We start from the raw sequence: 21,335 nt of genomic DNA on the forward strand, positions 1-21,335 counted from the left end.
GCCAACTATTTCTGTAGTATTTTATTAATCCAACCCAATGGATTTTATGTTCCTTACCTGTAGAACTACTTACCTCATCATGCATCAAAAACAGTAAGAACAAGAGTTGTCCTAACAGATCAACTTCTGATAAGAAAGACAGTGCACAGCAAATAAACTGTATTTTAATGTGTTACAAAAGTAGTCAACAGCCAGACCAGCTCCCCGACACGGCCACTAGCACTCGCTTTGACAAACATTTCCTTCCTGCTCGAGGTGGAACAGCTTTTCCCTGCTCTTGCCTGGGTCTGTTTTGTAACACAAATCCCGTTTACATTCGTGGTTCAGGTCTGCACACACAGGCAGTCTGCACAAAGCCCAGTATCCTTCCAGAGCCTTTAGGGCTGGTCAGTCACACCTGGAAGAGATTCATCTGCATTGTCATGTGGATCATGTCACCAAAATGAGATACAAAAGTCAGTTCCAGACAGTTGCTTTAGTAACAACCAAAAGACATGAAGACAAGAAACTGAGCAAGAGCATCAATGTGTCAAACTTTGAGCTAAAGCAAAAAGCAGAAGCTGGCTGTGTTTTTTTTCATTTGCCAGGTAATCTTTTAATGACAAATATAAAAAGACTGAAAACATCTCACTCTGACTGCCTTTTTTTTTTTTTAGACAAATGGTCTGCTTTTATAATTACAAATATTGTGTAATACAATACTTCCTTTGTACTGCAAACCGACAAATACAAGGATGCAATCAATTTTCTAAGCATCTTGAAATTTGAAATGTGAATTGCTTTTTTTTTTTTTAGATTCGGAAAGTTCTTAATAATTGTTTCATTTTTGTTAGAAGATAACTCAAAGTACAACAACATCTAGATCTGTTTTTAAAGGAGCTGTCTTTCCTGACACATCTTTGAACATAAGCACTCCTTTCGAGTTCAGTACATTCACATATAGCTCAATTAAGAACAGTATCACCAATGAATTGACTACTGGAAAGAGACAAAATTTACCAAACATACAGAAATATAAGTTTTACCATAGCAATTATGCATATCAAAAGATGACACCTGTAATTAACCTTAAAAAGATACAAAAAAGAGAAAAACCTGAATTACAGAAAAGAAAGTCATATTTATTTAATGAAAAACTAGAAGTTAATAAAAATTAGCAAATACACAAAAAATATACACAAACAGCAGCAATACTATGTAGTGACTTACAAAGGGGGGGTGGGGAGGGGAAGCAGCGGCCAGAGACCAGACCGCTCAACATGGCTTGTCAGTCAAAGGGGGAGGAAAAAAACACAAACAAAAACACGAAACAGTATCCTTTTCAACAGTACAATCAATCTACAAACAAGTTTTAGAATTATTTTACAACATTTCCTGTAGAATCAATTCTTAATACAAAAGATGCCCATTTTGGGTGTATATATATTTTCAGTGGTTTACTGTTGACTTATTTTAAATATATTAGTTACTACATGCAACTGCTTCCTGTAATTTAACAGCCTTTCCTTTTATTTACCTTCATTTATGTCTACCCTCCGTCTACCAAATAATTTGTCTGACAGTCAAAGATGGTTACCCTATTTCTGCTAAATTAAATGCAACGGTTTTAAACACTGGCCTGAAGAGGTTTGATTGCCATTTCAACACATGGATATAGTTACGTTGATGCCTAAATTGCCATTTTCTGCAAAGAGCTGTGCAATGCTGGTGTCAAAGACTAGACAGTCACTATTCATAATGGCTGTTGCAATTCCCTCATGAATGGATCGAGGAGTTGCTTCCCAAGTCAATCGCCGCCTATGCCCGTTTAGCTCGAGTCGATAAGCAAAGTTTTCTGCTTGCTTGCGTGTTCCTATCAGCTGTACAATTGCAAAGAACTGCTGGTGACCATCGTACTTTTCCTGTTTCTCCAACACTAGCATGAAATGAAAGCCAAAACAAGACTGCATCATAACCCAGTCAACAGCACCAGGAAGATTAATGTCCGTGGCCAGGAACACTATATCTTCTCCCTGCAGCGTTGTAATTGACTTATGCTGATGCATCAGGTGCGGCATCACGGCATCCAGAGAGCCTTGCCATTTACACGAAGCACCGGGACAGGGACAGGAGTAAGGCCTAAACTCACACAGCTCCTCGTGGTCTGCTTTTTCCGTGTGCGGCAAAGTTATCTCGCAGCCGGAAGAGGCGTATTTACACGGGAAGAGTACGGAATTGGCAACTTTCTCCATGGCCAGGTTACGGATGGAGCCCAGCGGGCCTCGGCAAGTGGGGCAGCACGTGAGTTTGGGGCGACAGTTGCTACAGACCAGATGGCCGCTCTGACACTGCAGGATCGGTGGCAGCACATAGTCAAAGCACACGGGACACTCAAAGAGACTGGCCAAGTCATTGTTGGAAGCTGTGGTGCCCGTCAGCGCGGGCACCCTCTGCGATGGCGTGCACTTGGAGGTACCTGTGGGTAGTGCTGTAGCGGTCTGACGGCTCATTTCTGCAACAACAGAGAACAGACAACTCAGATCCAACCACACTTCGCTGTCATGCATACAGCATTTCTTGACTCACAAAGAAGCTTCAAGAGACAGTAAGACACAAATGAAAGCACAAACCCCCTTTATGTACTACAAACTGCATATATGGTTTGTGTAGACCAGCTGTACACATACGGCACAGACACTCGCATGACACGGAAACTGAGCAAGTGAAGAAGTTCTGCTCGCTGCTCTAAAGTGGCATTTACCTACTGGAAGCTGCAAGGGAGGGGAGTAAAAACATGCTAAAAATAAGACATTTGTTATTGTTGGTTTTTTAATATTGCATTTATGAAATGCTTCACCCAGATCACCTGTGTGTATCAACTCTGTATGGAACAATTTTAAGCTGCTGTGTATGAGAAACAAGGCATTTTTAATGAAAAAGCTATCTTCTGGATGTGACCTTCTCAGTAACCATGCCTACAGTATAATTTCTTTTTAAAAAGTTGAAAAACACAGCTCAGACAATTACTACCCTGCTTCTTTCTCAGGACAGGACAGTGACTCTTCATTTTCATTGCTCTGCTACTGAGGCCCATGGCTTGTAAAGCACAGCCACTGTTTCAGCTTGCTTAACTAAACCATTTGTGAGGATACCAGAAAAAAATCCCAAAGCAATTACTTTATTTAATTTCCCAAGTAAGACTAAAAATTCAAACTTCACTTGTCAAATTTGAGAATTCATTGTACCATGTAAATACTCAGACATTTTCAGTCCCTCTTGATGAAGTTCTATGATCAGTGGAGCTCCCACTGAAGTTCTGTCCTCTCCAACATCCCCAGACAAAGGTGACAGCTGTCTGACCAAAGAGCTTGCTCGAGCATTCCACAGATGTGGAACAAGTACCAACCATATTTCTTAACATGTTATACGTTTTCCTGCACTCCTAACTCTCCTCCTTTTTGTCGAAATTACTAGCAGTATCTGAAAAAATAAAAACAGTTTTGAAAAAATAAACCATACCTTTGTAGGTAAAAGGCAGTTAAATAAAATGCTATCCAAAATTGGCTTCTGTTACAGAGTACAATTCTCAGCCACCCTAAGTGCCTCTCTGCGAGTACAACCAGCTCTGGATCTGTCACGTACGTATAAAGCTCTCAAAATAAACCTCATCTTTAATCTCCTTGCTATTTGACATGGGAATATTAGGCAATAGGCAAGCTTCCCATATTTAGCATCATTTCACCCACAAACTTACTCATACTTGGACCAGACAGCTCAGAGCAGCATACTGTGCATGCTTTTGCAAGACATGCAGTGTTCAGGGCACAAAGCAGAGGAACTAAGAGATTCCTACTTGCAAAATGGCTTAGTCCCTGACATTTACACGAAGAGACAGACAAGTTCAAATTCCTCTACAGAAGTACCTCTCCCCAGAGCTAGAAAAGTACAAGTGTCTAAGATACAATTCTCAGACACCAATTTTATGAGTCTCACAAGTCCCACTGACAGCATCTTCCTAACCCACCAAACTGTTCCTCCATCTCAGTCTTGGTGGTCTAGAAATACCTTGGGGAAAACACCCATGCAGCAGTTTTCAGTGCTGGGCCATAAGCAATCCTGTAGAGATATGAAAAGAATGTTTGTATCTTCCCACCATGAGGCATTCCAGCTTAGATGAGCAGTCTAGGATGTCTGTGACAAATCAAGCATGTGTCCTGGGGCAGTGATGCTGCACCAGCGAGGGGACTGGAGCAGAAAGGCCTCTGCCAGCTGCCCTGCTCTGTGTGCCAGCAGCTGCAGGTGGGGGCAGCCTGCAGTTCTGTGCTCCAGAACAAACCATCAGACACGGGAGAACCAATGCTGATCACACTGCTCACTCGGGAACAGCTTAGAAATATTGAGCAAATTCATATGTAAAATTCTGGAAGTGTTTCCCTTCAAATATTGCAAACACACACACTTCATAATGTCTGTGTGTGCCTCCTCTTGCCTGACCCTGAACATCCTGATCCAGGGATCCTCCATAACCTGCAGATAACGCTGGTGAAAACCACTGCGTCAGACCAGTTCCCTGGGCAGCCTGACAAGCTGGGTGAGCTCTGCTGCCTTTAATTACACCTTGCTGAGCCCATGCAACAGTTAAATGAAGCAACCTACAAACTCTTCGTGAAAGACCTTGTGCACAGATGCACTTCCCACTTGAGCTTTCTGAGGTACAGAAGCACTAGAGAACAGAACCGTGTTACCAGCGCTCCTGTGTGAGCAGCCTTCACAACACCTTCCACAACTCACTGGAAACGAGGAGGAATCTCTGAACCAGACCGCTGAGATTAGCATGCAGCAAAGACACTGCATAAGGCTATAAACTGTAATTTACCAAGCCTAAACCTGCCCAAAGCCTACATTTTCATCACTCCTGTTAACACAAAGATGAATAATACATCTTTTATGGCTATCTCAAAAGTTACAAGTTAATCACAAGCAAAAGTTTTAACAGTGGCATACATTTAACCCACCATACTATGAAAACCATACAATTAGAAACCAAGGAAAAACAACTACAGAACCGGAGAAAAAGTTTAAAGATATTTTTAGTTACAAACCCCATACTACACGTGACAACACTTATATGCAATATTTGCTATTTCATTATCTTTATTTGCACACATTAGGACCAAGTTTCTAAGCAACAGCGACAAACTAAGGAACACTAAGGTGTCATTTTCAAGAGTATTTGGTCCTTTAACTCCAATTATCAAAAAGACTGTACGTATTCAAAAAGATTTACCCAACAGTAAGAGTGAAAAGGGGAAAATGCATCTTAAGATTTCCTAGCTCTAAATGAAGAAAAGCTGCTCCCGGTAACATCTAGAACGCACCGACCTGTTGCTAAAAGCATTCTCGACACTGTTCTGGGAAAGGTGATATGCACAGGCTACCGAGACCTCCCGCGGGACACAACTGCTCCTACAAGCCCAGCTTTAAATACTGCGCACGAGGCAATTTAAACGGCGCTACCTTTCCCCTTGCAGGTTTTACTCCCCGGCAAGCACGCAGACCAGACGCCCTTCCAGGAATACGGCCCGCTGGAGGCAGATCTGCCCGTCATGGGGCGCGGAGGAGCTCATGGCGCGTCCGCGCAGCACAGGCGGGCTCGGGCCGCGGGCCGGGCGGCGGCCGCGCCGAAAGCCCCCGCGACACCCGGGGGGCCCCGCGCGGCGCCCGATGTCACCGCCCCGGGCGGGGCGCACCGCCCCATGCGCGGCCAAGCTCCCGCGCCCCAAAATGGTTCCCCGAGCTGCGCCCGGCGCTGCCGCCGCGGGACGGCCCCGCCGCGCCTCCGGGGAAGGACGCGGCTCGGCCCCGCCCGCGGAACCGGGAGCCGGCCCCGCCCCACCATGGCACCGGGAGCCGGCCCCACCATGGCACCGGGAGCCGGCCCCACCATGGCACCGGGATCCGGCCCCACCATGGCACCGGGAGCCGGCCCGCCCGCCCCAGGGCCGCCCGCCCGCTCCGCACACGCGGCTCCCCCGCATGCCCGCGGCCCGGCCGCGCCTCGCACGGGCGCACGGAGAAAGCCCTCCACTTTCCCCGAAATAACTGCGTGGAAAAAGCTATAGCTGCCATTCAAAACTCTTCTAAGACATGAAAATCACTTCCTCCTAGTTCAAGGGTATTCCTCAGATGAGCATTTTTCACTGTGGATCTGTAAAGTCCTACTCAACAGGAATTTTCTCCATTTATATAACTATTATTCAATTAAGCAAAAGCATAATCTCAAGGAAAAGAAATGACCAACAGAACAAAACAATGTGGCATATTTGATTATCTACTTGGAGTATTAAAAAATTAGAACGGGTAAAAGGATAGAGCAATTGGAAGCCAAATCAACACGCTTGCATGATGCACACACTTAGCTCAGAGAAGCTTAGACATTATGGAACACTGATGTAATCATGGCAAGACCACGGAAGTAACAAGTTTCAGTGGAGCAAAAGAACAAACACACAGAAATAAACTGTTATGGTCACATAAAAAGTAAGGCTACAAAATCTGAGTACAGATAATTATCTTTAAAAATGCTTTCCTAGTATTTGAAATCCAAGTCCTTTTCAAGAAGACTTGTATCAGCACTGCAATACCTGCAAATAATGCCCAACTGCTACAAAGAAAACCTGCCCACTTGATACAAGGCTTCCTTCAGTCTCACCCAAAAGCGAGCAATATACAGCATCCCACCAGGTGAGAGTCAAGAAAGCTGACAAGCAGAACAGAACAGAACAGCTGAAGAAAAACTGCATAGAAACAGCTTTTGAGGAACTGAGAGCATGTTGTGAGGCGTGTGAAACATACCCTAGGCCACCCCTCGTGTGGCAGTGTCCCCAGAGCACACCGGCCCCTGGCCAGGCCACAGCTCTGCTGCTCGCAGGCTTGGCTGGCTGCACAGGGCCTCGGGGACAAAGCCTTGGGGACCTGGACACAGAACCAAAATCCTGTGGGAACGGAAGGCACAACCAAACCGCTGGTTAAAAAGCTCTGCCGAGGCACAGGTGCACAGAAAGTAGTCTGAAGAAGTTGAAAAAGATCGTGTGCCTCATGTGCCAGGGAATTATCAATTGGACTAGACTGATACTCTTCCAGCTTCTCACCTTACCAAGGTGTTAGCTCCAGACACATCCTAAAAATCACATCTGTGCTTCACTGGAATGCAGGGCACCTTTGTCAAATTCAACATCATCCACTTCTCTCATATCAAATAGCACATCTCTCATATCCTCACCCATAACACATAGACTAGACCTGAGTTTAGCATTTTAGCTAGCTTTTGAAAGGGTAACTGAATATTACTTTGAGGAAAAAAACCACACAAAATTTCTGTATAGTCATCTTAATGGATGGAAGGGAAAAAGTCTCATATAAGAGTAATAAAAGGACAGAAAAAAATGATTTATCACAATTGCCTGTATGTGATACAACAACATATCTTTTTCTATAACATTTCAAAACTAACAGAGTTCAGGAACTTCCATTCAAAATGGACTCTTAATGCGTAACAGCCACCAACAAACTAATAGAAAATCTTTCATCTTTTTCAGCAGTACAATCATATTTGAGAATAACTTTTTTACACACAGCTCTGTTAAGAGAGCACTGGAATTTACAATAGGATGAAGTTGTGAAAAACACTGACAAGTTACTTTTCTCCAGTTGCGACACAAGCCAAAGAATATCAAAAACCAAAAGCTAAATGAAAGGTTTAAAATACTCATTAAACATAAAACATATCAGAGAAAAGCTTGCCAATATTTTTTAAGAAACTAGCATTTTTAATTTTATTTCATTTCAAAGACATTTATGGGCCCAAGGCTTTGCCTTCTGCAGTGTATCAGTTTCCTTTTCCCAGCTCTCGGGAGATGTTGGATCCCAAGGGCCTGGCGTGGTTAGGATCAAATGCAGGCCTGGACAGACATGAGTGCCCCTGCTCAGACACAGCCTCTGGACCTGCTCGCCTACTTCAGAATTTTTGGAAGACAGTTCATGACATAAATTATTAATCAACTATATAATACAATTTAGTCTCTATACACTCTGCTTTTGACTAATGAATTAGGATTTTTTTCAACCCTTCCAGACACTCTTTTCTTTAGTGCCCTTAACTATGCTATTTGTTATTTCAGACACCTCAGGGCTTCTCTTTTCCTGCATAATAAGCAAAAGCAAGATCAATCCAACGTAACAGAATATTTTAAAATGAGACCAAAATAAATATACAGAATTGAGTCAAGACTCTTGATGACTTCCTTTGCCAAAATGTCATCTGTCCAGTTCATCTCTTTTTCATACACAGTTAGACCACTTCCCGCTACCTTGCAGTGACCCAGTCTGCCTGAAACTGCAGGCAGCTTTTTTTCTTGCACCTCAAGACATTTCCTACCAACCCCATTTTCCAACCACCAGGAAGGGAAATCCCAACAGATTTATATAACCATGGAATTGTCTTTGTGGCCAGCACTGCAGTGAGTCCCCAGCCCCTGATGCCCCATGTTTCTGGTATGTCCCACACGTGTTCCCTCACAATCCCCAGTGGGGCCATGGCAGCGCCTGTCCCGACCTTCTGAGTTCAGCACACCCCACATGGCAGATGCAGACACAAACACAGCCATGGAAACACCAACAGCATTGTTACACCCACCAAATCAGAGTGACCTATTTCTAACGCAATGCAAAAACCTGACTTCGGTCAGCGCTGTTCGACTTCTGCCTCATCGCTGTTGTTGACTATTTCTTCTGTGAAGATATGCTGGAATACTCAACATCAGCCCCAGGAGAGGTTTTTCCCTAGCTGTTAAACATTTTCTTCCAACAACTTTATGAGGTAAAATTAGGAAGGAACAGTATCCTGTAGAAGATGTACAATGACCACATCAAAATCACATCAGTAACCAACCACTATGACTGAAGTGTTCAATTTTAAATGCAACAAAGAACTTCATCAATTCCAACAAGTGAATAACCTGTTCTCCAATGAAACAGAGCTTCAACATCTACCTTTGCACAGAATACTGGAGCCCATGCTGCTATGGTACTCCGTCCTTGTGAAGGAAGACAGCTGAGGAACAACGGTCTTCGAAAAAAAACCTGATAAACCCCCAAATTTCATTCCGAAATTCACTAGCTAGCAAACTAGCTAGTGAAACTATATACAGCTAAACAAAAATACAGAGAAAAACCACTCCTTAAATGCAAATCAAAACCAAACACTTGCATTAAAAAGATCATGGACCTCTTCCCCATTGGACTTGACCATATTTTTCCTTCTTAAAAACAAGCAAATAACTTGTCTTGCTGTGACACTGCCAAATCCCACCAAGCAGAGAGGTATAAGATGCTGATAGAGAAACACTGCTCCAGGCAGTATGCTGCACGCTCCTGCACTGCACTTGGTGGTGCTGTCTGACAAGAGCCTTCTCTTCCCTCCTTCCCCAGCTCTGTATCCCCAGTGCCAGGATCAGCAGGCAGCCAACGGCCAGAGCTCTCCTTGCCACAGGACACACAGAGCTGCCCCCACAGAGACCCTACAGCAGCATAAACCATGGGATGGACTCAAGCTGGCAGCTGTGCCCCAGGAGCCCTCTGAGAAACCCAACAGAGCCTGCCTGTCTGCAGCCTGCTGTGCTCTGCGCACCGGTCTCAAAATTAAGATGGCAGAAACCAGAGAATCTAAGAAAATGAAGAAAACTTCATATGAAAATAGAGATAACTGTATGTAAACTAGGTAACAGGGAAAAGATTTTAATTTTATTTTTAGTAGTATCTAGTTTCTGTTCACTGTGCACAGAACACACTGAATTGAGCTGTATTAGGATCATCCTTCAACAGTCCAGCCCAGTAATATCTATAAACACAGGGAGACAGCTACCTTTTAAGAACCTCTGGACATACAATGCTGCAATAAAAAGTAAGGTGGGCACACAGAAGGATCAGCTACAGAGTGAACTAGTAAGAGCAACAGAAAAGAGGAAAGCAAGGTATTTTTTATGCTCTAACACATTCAGAAGTGTCTTAACAGGAAGCACTCAATTGTTCTACAAGGCACCACAGATGGGCTCTGTATACAATTACACTCTATTAGAATTTTTTTTTAAGAAAAAAAAGCAACCCCCTCTATAAAGATTAACAGCAAATCCTACCACGTGCGACAATTTGGGGGCTGTGTTTCTTTCCTCAGTCTGATTTTGCAACCCTATACTCTTCAGTGCATGCTGTAATTGCCATGCAATATTGCATCACCACTCCTGTGTCTGTGGCAGACACAAGGAGGAGGGTGTGGCATGGAAGCACTTACCTGAATTCAGTACGGCTCAGCTAAAAGAAGTACCTGTACTTTGATGTGTCTTCACTTACCAAGTTTTTCTGTGATAACTATTTCAATTCAAGTGCAAGACCTATTTTATGCTCAATATTTTTCCTGCATAACTTAACAGCAGTAGGGAGCAGACCATCAAAATAACCAGACCTAATCAAAGAGACCTACAAATAAAGACTGCCCTACAGGAGACTGACCCATGACACACAAAGCCCCTCTGTAGGAAGTCAGGACAGGATGACGTACACTGACTACTTTTATAAAGATGCCCCCATCTCGTTCATTCCTTAGGTTTGTACATACTTCCAACTTTAAATAATCACTTCTTCTTGGGATCCTTCACTTGTTCTGTATTCCTGTAGGCAGTCCTGGTGACAGTGGAGCCTGTGTAAAGTACGGCAATATAAACTCAGGAGGGCAAATATGTAGGGGAGGGCTTGGAGAATCAAAATGCTTATTGCAGAGTACAGACCTTGGTGCCACAAGGTATGTCAGGTATGGATCCTACACAAATACATCCACCATCACAGAACACACTCTAGTGGCACTGGAAGCCTAACTTTTAACACCTCAGAAATTATTAATTTTTCAGAACCTCTAGTAGTAAACTACAGAATACCTAGTCTGAGTGACAGTTTTTACAAATCTGTTTGTTTTTTTTTTTAATTAATCTTCAAAAGCAAGAACTTCTAGAAGAATGTCTGATAAAGATAATGCATTTATTTTATCACAGACACACACCACAAGAGAATAAACACACAACATTTAAAAGTAAAGGATCAAGTCTGTTTTTTTTTAAAACGGACACTTCCAAATTTTGGAACTAAAAATTTTCCTACTATGCCTACTAATTCAAAAGGAAAGCTGTGGGTGTGGGGCCACAGGTTTTTGTACTTTGTACAAAAATGTAAGGTGGGCCACAGGTTTTTGTACTTTGTTGATATACCGCAGATAGAAAACAGAAAGCACTGAACTTGGACTACGTAAGACCTTAGTAAAAGCAGTACAAAACTACAGTGGGACTTTTGCATTTCTGATGGTTCCACTCTTTCCAGTACTTCATTTCTTTAAACTCCCATTTTCTGCATGCCTTGTGTTTCTGGAACCTATTCTTTGAAGCCCATGTGCCTCCATTAGAACCCATTCTGCTGTTTTATTGCAGTGACTTCGCTTTTCCCCATTCATCAATCAACTGTTTCTTGTAATATTGCTGCATGAAAATTCAATTGCCACAATAATTAATCTTTTTAAAATCATTATTAAAATGTTAATCGAATTCTCAAACTTGGCTACTGACAACTCTGCAGCCAAGCCTGGTTGCACTGCTGCGGAGAGCAACAGCTCTACAGCTTCTCATCAAAGCCTCAGGTTTAAAATGCAGCTTTAACTCAAATAAGAGCAGTCTCCCACAAAGTGTCCAACCTGAGTACAGACCAGAGATGGGTGGAGCTGCTGACGTGACAGCACACCATGTTGATGAAAAGACTGAACATTCCTTGAAACCTTTAAAAAAGCCAACTCGACCCACGATTAGTGGTGCAGAGCACAAGTCTGTGGCAAGGGAGACCCGGGGCTAGTTCCTGTTTTGTCACGAGTTTCTGAGTCACCACAGGCAAGTACTTCCCTGCCTTTTACAGGTTTTAAACTACCACAAGTAGCTGTGACTCTGATCCATTATTGCAAAAAGGAATGAAATCACTTGATAAGGATACCGAGTTAACCCTGTTAGACCCTATTCAAATTTACTTCGGGTTAGTAATAACTGAGTATCATTACACACTAAAAGACACTGTTAAATTATTTAACATCTCAGTTTTTGTAGTGCACCATCATAAGACTTCAATCACTGTTTACTTTCGAACTCCTGCTCACATATGGATAACTGCTCTCTACTCATTCCAGTATTTTGTACATCAAAGGCACAAATTATGGAAACACTGGTAACACCCCTCTCACCACCTCCATGGTATCTAATCTGAAGGCCCTCCTGATTTTATGAAAAGTAACCTTTCTTAAGAGGGATCCTTGAATTATCAAAAAAAATTCCCTCAGCCTCTTTTGTGAAGCTCCAAGTACCCAGATTGTCAAGCAAGTTATTTAAATTCAGAAGAAAAAAAAAGCTCTTGGGCAAAAGAATTACATGTTCTTTTACTGCCATTAAATTCTGATCAGGTACATCGCAAATGCCAAGTAAAACGTACACACTATTTCACTTATTTGTATTGCTTGTGAATTGCTTCATGGCATACAAAATTAAAATTCTGTCATAATCACTCTGAAGTCAGGCCTGAGTCTGCACCAGAAGTTGAAACACAAGACATTATAAATGGTTTGGAAATGACAGGAGTAGACATATTTTTCTGCTACTTCATGTTCTCTTTATCTGCACTTTCTAATTCAAGACTTATCACTGTCTTTCTCTGCAAAAAATTGTCCTCTCTTCTGTTATGTATTCAAAATCAAAACTTGAGTCTGTTGCAGTGCTGAATCTCCAACATCAACTCTTAGCCATGAACCACTGTCTAAAGCAGTTGTAAAATTCAGTACTTTTTAGCCTTTTTCTTTTATACAAATATTACAAAACCAGAATAGGCTGGAGGTTCAAGCATTCAAAAAATGGGAAATAAAATTTTAAAGTTTCATAGGCAACCTTACATCTACTTCCCCATATGCACATTATAGAACAGCTTTCAATGAAATCCTCTTTTTCCCTCCACTCAACTCCGTAAGTAGATGAGCACCTTTACATTCACGGAAGAATTATGACCATACAAGGAACAACGACTTTTGTTTAAGCAGAACACATTATTTTTAAACAAAACTGTTTAGGTCAGCAGCTGTTTTTAATATGCGCAAAAGTGCTCTTAAAATTACTGCTTTACAGGTGCTGTTTTGGAAGAATGTCCATCTTGTATTATGGAATGCATACTTTTTATCTGTAGACTTTCCTTTCTAAATAATTAGACTTGACCCAGCACAAAGCCACACTAGAATTTCACAGTACACCATCAACATCTGCCAGCCAAATGATTCCCTAGTCACACCTGTGCAACCAGTCTCCAAATGACTTCCTTAGGGCACTTGTGCAATCACACAGATATCGACCGTGGAGAGATGAACCCTAAACAAATTAACTCCCAACTGTGTTGATGCCTTCATGCACTAAAAGGGGGAAAATTCCTGTGAATGAAAGCAGTTTTATGACTCTAAAGACTTTTATGTAAATACATGTGCATGTATATTTCAAAATACACAGTCATTCAGAAACCAAAGTATTATTTGAGCAGAGCATTTTTACAACTTTTACAAGAAGACATTGCACATGCATCTTGTGAGACAAAAAGGAGCAAGACTTAAGGCTCAAATATAGGCAAAAGTGATCAGCTTTAAACATGAGAAGTTTCTCTTTCACACCTTAAAGTGGGGTCATACAGGTATCAACACAAAAATGCAGATCAAAGCATGTTTAACACATGATTTCCAAAACAACATTAGGTCATTTAAGAAGATTAAAATATAAAACTGTAGCAGACCCTTGTTGGTAAAAAAAAAAAAAAAAAAAAAAAAAAAAGAAGAAAAAGAAAAAGACAGAAGGTAATGAAGTTTCAAAAAAAAAAAAAAAAAAATCAAGAGTCCATTTTTACAGAGAGGAGTAAGTCACTACCTTTCAAATTAGAAACATGCCATATTTTAAAGGTTCTTAAATATTTTAATAGCACTTTTAAGAAAACTGCTCAGTTACAATATTTCTTAAGAGCTTTCACACAGTACTACAAGAAAATGGTTTATCTATAGCACGAAGAATGACCCACCAGATAGAGGCTCCATGACACCAGGCACTCACACAGAGGATGCTGGAGTGTAATTCCACCATTTCCACAACAAACAAAAGCAGGCTGCCACCAAACGGAGCGGTTGTGCTGCCTGCTTTTCACCCACTGGTTTTCCATCTCTTTAAGGTAATGTATTTAACAAGACCAGTCTTGCACAAGCACCTGAGCACTTCCCCTGGCACCCCAGGAAGCAGCAAACCCAAGTGGCAATGGAGGGCCCAGCCATCCTCTCTTAGCTCTAAGCCCGCCCTGACAGGGACCCGAGCACAGCCGCAGTGACAGAGGGTGGCACCTCCTGCGGCAGGGCTGAACTCACGGTCCCATGGCGCCAGCTGCCCTGGGAAGGGCACCTGGGAACAGTCACCTTTCTCCTCACAGGTTCAATTTTCAACTGAACTTGGGACTGAAACTGCTCCGTTCCACACTCCCATCGGGAGCAGCAAGACTGCAGGTTAACGGGGGCAGCCCAGCAGGAACTGTACCCTGGATGTGCCACAGCCTGTGCAGTGCTACATCCTTTATTATTTCTCCTGCCTAACACTGATGTGTTAACAACAACTAACCACATTTTTTAGGAATAACACTGCCTTTGAAAAAAATCATAGAAAAAAAAAACTTTTAAACCCCATTTCACACTAATACCTACACCACAGTTCAGCATAAAGCAACTTGTACCAAGATTTACAAAACAGATGCCTTGTATTGCAGTTGTCATCCCCTTGTAAAATACACAAGACATATAACTTTCCCTCATGAAAGATCTGTAACACAGAGCAAACAGAAACAACAAAGATAAGCCTTTTAACACATGCACATTTCTAAGCTAGACACCAATTCTAGAAATTTTTATGCAATTTATTTTCAAGCTTTCCTTCCTGCAGTTTAACACCAAATTGCTTTAAAATACTTCTACTCCAGTTAAAACCTTCGCACAATCCATACATAAGCAAATTTTTAAGAATAATTTTCCTTCAACATACTTCATCTGAATGTGTATTTGAAAGTAACTCTTTAAAGTGTGGCATTCTAATGCTCCTCCTTGACAGCATTAAAAAAAAAATCTTGAAAAGTGACTGTCATCTTTTTTCAAAGACTAAATTACTCTTTGCTCTGTTCAATACTATGTGCAAGAATTCTAGAAAAGAACCTTAGAATATGTAAAGATTTCATGCCACTGAGCTGCTTTTGCTTTGGTTAGAGTTCATTTTCTTTGCAGTGGCTGGGATAGGGCTGTGTTTTGGGTTTGTGCTGGAAGCAGTGCTGATAAATACAGATGGTTTTGCTGTTGCTGAGCAGCACTTGCACATGGTCAAGGCCTTTCCTGCTTCTCACACCAGCCCAGCAGTGGGGAGGCTGGGGGTAGGTACAACACCTTGGGAGGGGACACAGCCAGGACAGGTGACCCCAGCTGACCAGAGGGATGTTCCAGACCATCTGGCACCACGCTCAGCAGATAAAGCTGGGGGGAAGAAGAGGAAGGGGGGGGTGTCTGGAGTGATGGCATTTGTCTCCCCAGGTAACCACCAAGCACGATGGAGCCCTGCTCTACTGGCGATGGCTGAACACCTGCCTTGCTCATGGGAAGTGCTGAAAGAATTCCTTGATTTGCTTTGTTTGTGTGTGCAGCTCTTCCTTTACCTATTACACTGTCTTTATCTCAATCCAAGAGGTTTTTTTGCTTTTACTCTTGCAATTCTCTCCTTGATCCCGCAGGTGGGGAAGTGAGAGAGAGAGAGGCTATGTGGTACTGAGCTGCCAGCTGGGGTTAAACCACCCCAGCCACACAAACCACACTTCAAAGAACTTCTCTTTCACTTTTAAGGAGTGGAGAAGTAATTTTTTAAGCAGCCAAGTTATCGCTACACTCTCCTTGTTTTTCTTCATGTCCAGCAAGGTCATCAACTGCTACGAGAAGAGATAAAATTTGTTTCTGGATGAGGCAGACCAAAAAAGGGAAAAGGTCATCAGCTGTCTATAGAACAATTTATTGCTCTTTTTATATCAAGTGCCGTGGAATATATCCATGGTAATTTTATAATTAATTTTTCCAGTTGCAAGAGGACAAATACAGATTTTACCATTTAAGTAACATTTTACTTCCTGCCTGAAAACACAGACAACCTCACTTTTCATATTCAGCTTCTATAAAGAAAAACAAGTTAAAATCAGAAGCGGACCATTTGGTTAGCTGTAATTATCTAGCAGTTTATCTGATTAAAGTATTGTGGAATTAGTAACCAAATCTCTCATTATTCCTATGATAACACAAAGAATCATCATTTTATACAGTCGCTCAAACAGGTATATATGTGTAACAGTTGTCTTGGCCATTAGAGAAACACGGTATGCAGTTTGGATCAGAATTAGTATCCCTCTCTCTCTCTAGTGGTACAAAACTTAAAGACAATTAAATGGGGCATTAATGCTGGCTTTTGTGCTCCTTTCCTCCACTGTAAAGTCAACAGCTGAACCTACCCCAGGTCACTGACTTAGGAAGATTTCTGCTTACATGCATTTAAGGGCTAACAGCAAAATCTCAGGTAAACCTGAAGTAACAGCTCATGGTAACAACAGAGTACTTCTGCATATCTCCTCATTTCTAGCCCACAATGTGATGCTGTACACAGAAAACACACATCAAAATGACATTTTTATCATGCCATTGAACATTTAGGAAAGGAACAGTATGTACACTTTTCAAAAAGAGTAACCAGCTTACAACAAATTTTTCTTACTAATGAAACATTCTTATTAATGAAAACATTTTATTAAGGCAACAATTTGTCTCTGTTGTGTATTCTGTCAAAGTAAAAAAAAAAAAAAAAACACCAAACCAAAAAAAACCCACAAGAAACCCCAAACACCTCTTACTATTTTTTTAATTACAACTAGTTTTCCCTTTTTAAAATGCTGATTTCCATTCAAAAACCAAAGCAACAGAAAAGCAAAAAAATCCAGTAACAACATCTGCATCTACAATGTTCATGACATTTAGAACTGTAAACTCTGGAGCTGAGATCCTGAGCTTCAGGCACCACGTGATGGCTGAGATGAACTACAGCCTGCCAACATCCTCACTTCAGTGCGGCTGCTTTCTGCAGCAGGTAGCACCAAGAGCACTGAGCAGGAATTCAGGTAACCACAGTCAGCAGCTGCAAACACAGAGCACACTCTGGCCTTCTGCAGACTGGCTACATGCACTACAACTGCATTACTGAGCTCTTTATGTGTCAAGAATTTCAAATCTCATTCATTTACCTTGACTATTCTGCTTCAGTTTTGCTCCTGAAAAGACAATCATTAAAGCAAAAAAAGACCCTAATAATCCATTTGGCAAAACTCAGTTCAGCTTTTAGAGCTGACAGTTACAAGACTAAATGCACTACTACAGAAGAAAAATAAAGCAAAGTGATTCTAACTTAAAATTAAGAACATCCTATTTCTAATAGCAGTTGCATGCGTAGTCCTCCAGAATGTTTCATCTGCAGAACTTAGTTCATAAAACTATCCTGTTTGATTTCTTTGAATTTTCTGACCAAAGAGTTGCTTCTCACATGAATATGGGCACATGCTCCCCTTTTCCACATTAGAGGCAGGTGTCTGACATTCGAGCAGGATTTCTTTCTCAATTCACACTAAGCAAGGACCAGCAACTCTACTCAAACCTAACTATGAAAAGTACTCTTGTTATTTAAAGTATTCACTTTCCTAAGTTCACACCTACTTAGCTGGAGCCTCTGAATTTCTGAGCTAACTCTACTACAGTCTGATTGGACTATGGCATTAAAACCTTATCAACAGAAATGACACGGTAACAGTTAAGCTACTTCATCTGGACATGCACTTTCAAGTCAAAAACACCCATCACTTCATCAGGTTCAGAATTCTTAGGTGACAACAGATTTCTAAAATTGTATCACTGATGGATAGGTCTTATTCTTGTGCTTTCCTCTATGATTTTTCACTGCTGTGAAAAGGGCAAAAGGCTATTTAAGAACATTGGTTTCCATTGAAAAGAACTTAATTTCTAACACTCGATTTTTACTTCAGGTATACTCCTCAAAGTAATTTTCTGCAACGAATTAATAGTCCAGAGATCCAAGCTTTACCCTAAAAACCTCTGTATTAGTGCACCTGTACTCCAATAACTCAAATCTTCGTGCAGACCAGCTTGATTAAATCAAGGTTGAGAAGAGTCCCTTCCATTTTCCCTCCCCCTCTGGAATGCACCGTGCTAGTCTCAGTTTAGAAGGGAGATAAACAGACAACTGAAACTATGTCCCGAGCGTGGAATATCCCATGTCCTTCATGACCTAGTCCAATTAGCTATGAGCTTCCTAACAGACACACATGTGCCACCTTAAACAAATTAAATCATTTTATCTATTTATTTAGACTACGAATAGACTGCTCATTACAGAGACAAGGTAATATTCACCCAGACTGGTTGAAAAGGAGGGCGCAAAGAGAATACTGGAGAAATACTGTATTAATGGAAGCATAAAATCAAAGTACCACCAGCTCACCACCGGAAAAGAATCTTGGTTCTTCTCCTGTAGAAATACTCGAGATGCTTTGCCTTTCACGACAAACGCTGTTGTTTCCCGTCCTTTTAAAACCATGGAGAAGGGGAAGGCACGAAGCTCCCCAGCGTTTTCATCTTTAAGGGGAAGCCGTAGGATAGGCAAAAATCTCCCTCCCTCTCTGCTCTCACCGGATTAGGTAAGAGCGAGCAGCCCTCTCGGTAATGTCAGCGAGGGGCACCCAGCGGCACATGTACCCCGGCAGCCCGTTCCTGCGGCGGCCGGGCCCGCCGGGAGCTCGCAGGGGCCAGGCCGCCTCCCCGGGCCGCGCCGAGCCCGCGGCGCTCCCCGAGCACAAAGCACGGCGGGGCCGGGGCCGAGGCCGAGCCCACAAAGGGGCAGCCCCGGGCCGGGCGGCGCAGGCCCGGCCCGGGCCGCCGCCTCCGCCCGCACACAATGGCCCGGCGGAAGGGCTCGGGGCCGCCGCTCCCCGCAGGCCCCGCCGCGCCCCGCTCCCCCGAGCCGCGGCCGCCACACGACACCGCCCGCCCGGGCCGCGCTTAGGCCGCGCGGGGGCCTCGTCCCGAGGCGGCCCCGCGGCCGTGCCTGGGCCCCCCGCGGGCGGCGGCGGGGCCCGGGCTGGGGCCGAGGGCCGCGCGGGGCCGGCCGCTCCCGCTGCCCCTCGCTCTCCCCACGGCGCTCACCTGTGGGCGCCGGGCAGGGCGGGACCCGCTGAGGCGGCCTTGGCTCCCCCGATGGCGGCTCCGTGCGGGCCGACTGCGCTGCGCCGCTCCGGCCGAGACGCTCCGTGCGCGGCCCGAGCCCACCGCGCGCTCCCTGCCTCCCTCGCTCGCTCGCTCCCTGCGCCGCGGGCACGCGCCGGCTGCGCCCGAGCGATCCTGCCGCCGCCTCCGCGCGCGCGCGCTCCACGGGCGCGCTCCCGCCAGCGCTCCCCCCCTCCCGCGCACGCGCACGCGCGGGCCGCGCTGTGCCCCGCGCCCGGCCGGGAACAAAGGCCGCGCTGCCCTCCGCGCCCCCGGCACCGCGGCCGGGCCCCGGCCCGGCACAGGCGCCTCTCACCTGCGCCGCCGCGGCCCCGCACGGGCCCCTCTCGGCCCGCGAGGGCCCCGGGCGCTGCCGCGACCCCGCGGTCGTGGCGGCCCCGCCGTGCCCGGGCGGCGAGAGCGCCCCTGCGCTGGCAGCTCGGGTCGGGCGCCGCGGCAGCCGCAAGTTCCGCGCCGCCGGGACCACGCGGGGACTGTCACAAGGGCTCGAGATTGTGTTTTAAAAAATGAAAAAGCCCGCAAAGGGGCTTCTCTGCGAGAGGCCGGGAACGTCCGGCACGGGGGCATTCTGGTGGTTTTAAGGGACTGCTAAAAACAAACCCCTCCTCCAGTCTCCGTTCAAAGACTTTGCGTAATTCAGGTTAGGTCCCCATCCAGCAATGCCCTAAATACAAATGTAACTTTCAGCACGTAAGCTGGATGAAATAAATGTAATTATCATTGTGCTTGCATATGCTTTGTTGGATTAGGACCATGCTCATTTACTGAAGCTATTCAGAGGTTTGCCAGAGGAGAGGCACTGTTTATTTTATTTTCAGTAAAATATTTAAAAATATGTATTTACTATCTTATTTCCATTTTCTGAATGACTGAAGCATTTTCTTGGCCAGTTTAATTGATTATCCAGATGGTTCTCAGTATCGTCCTCGTTCCTTTTGATGACCAGTAAAGCACTTCTTTTTGTATAACATTCCCATGTTGAATCTGCCAAGTCTGCTCCTTTTCAGAGAATTTTGTGATTAATTTTAAGGCAGATTCTCAGAAACACATCAATGTAGCTTTGCAGTGCAATATGTACCAAATGCACTCTTTATGAATCCTCCCAAGTATGGATAATATCAATTATTTATTGTCAAAGGATGGCCAACTACAAGAGTTTAACTTCTTTGCACATAATTTCTCCCTGCACACCTTGCAGCTATGCACTGGTTATTAAGCCTTTTGCTTTAAGTATTCATGAGGGATGATACACATGGCAATGACTGCCAACTCATAGTTGGGCTGACTTATTGAATACTTAAAGAGATATGATTAAGTAAAATATTATTTTTGTCCTGGATAGAAAGGATACAATCATGAAGCAACATATTTTCAATATTAAAGTTTTTTTCCCCACCTTCAATTTCGGTACAGAGTAGGGTTAATCATTTGATGTATTATTAAACATATGGAGGTCTATTCACCAGTGGAAGCTTCTAAAAAAGGTACCATCCTATAGAGAACAAGGGAAAAAAAACCTGCTATAATAGCAGCAGTTCGTATTTTTAGAGATGAGAACCACAATGCTTATCAGTTCCGGTAATCTGTGTGGTTTGTACAAAGTATCTCTGTGGTTAACACTTTGATCCTGGAAACACACATATTTGCTTAAAAAAAGTCCTGTCTCAGATCGATGCATTGCAGGTTAGTCACCATGAAACCACAGCATACAAACAAACGCTTGCTTTTCCCTGAGTGAAACAAGTTTCTTGAGCAGTGAAATTAATTAAACCCTGTTTCTAGTGGGATTTTCCTCTCTTTTCTTGTCACAGGAACCTCCCAATTCATTCCCTTGTTCCTGCTCCCC

The 21,335-nt window shown here is 43.6% G+C and overlaps 1 protein-coding gene across 4 annotated transcripts; it reads right to left on the reverse strand.

The window, feature by feature from the left end:
• Window positions 1-144: 144 nt before the first annotated feature.
• Window positions 145-20,065, reverse strand: SIAH1 (siah E3 ubiquitin protein ligase 1). Of its 4 annotated transcripts, none has more exons than XM_038147890.1 (2): window positions 19,785-20,065; window positions 145-2,491 (listed from the first exon to the last, which is right to left on the reverse strand). In XM_038147890.1, exon 2 carries the CDS (start codon window positions 2,487-2,489, stop codon window positions 1,641-1,643), a length of 849 nt encoding a protein of 282 aa, XP_038003818.1. In that variant the 5' UTR covers window positions 2,490-2,491; window positions 19,785-20,065; the 3' UTR covers window positions 145-1,640. The 4 variants fall into 4 exon arrangements, with proteins under 4 accessions (XP_038003818.1, XP_038003815.1, XP_038003814.1 ...); XM_038147887.1 differs by lacking the exon at window positions 19,785-20,065 and adding an exon at window positions 19,409-19,663; XM_038147886.1 differs by lacking the exon at window positions 19,785-20,065 and adding an exon at window positions 5,497-13,854.
• Window positions 20,066-21,335: the final 1,270 nt, after the last annotated feature.

This window comes from Motacilla alba, chromosome 11 (genome assembly GCF_015832195.1).
Source record: "Motacilla alba alba isolate MOTALB_02 chromosome 11, Motacilla_alba_V1.0_pri, whole genome shotgun sequence".
NCBI classification, from domain to species: domain Eukaryota; kingdom Metazoa; phylum Chordata; class Aves; order Passeriformes; family Motacillidae; genus Motacilla; species Motacilla alba.

Excerpts from the sequence above, each read along its gene's own strand:
- SIAH1 (XM_038147886.1), bottom strand. The coding sequence starts at position 5,587 with ATGACGGGCAGATCTGCCTCCAGCGGGCCGTATTCCTGGAAGGGCGTC. Across the intron at positions 2,492-5,496 it reads TAAAACCTGCAAGGGGAAAG|AAATGAGCCGTCAGACCGCT; the intron begins GTAGCGCCGTTT and ends CTGTTGTTGCAG.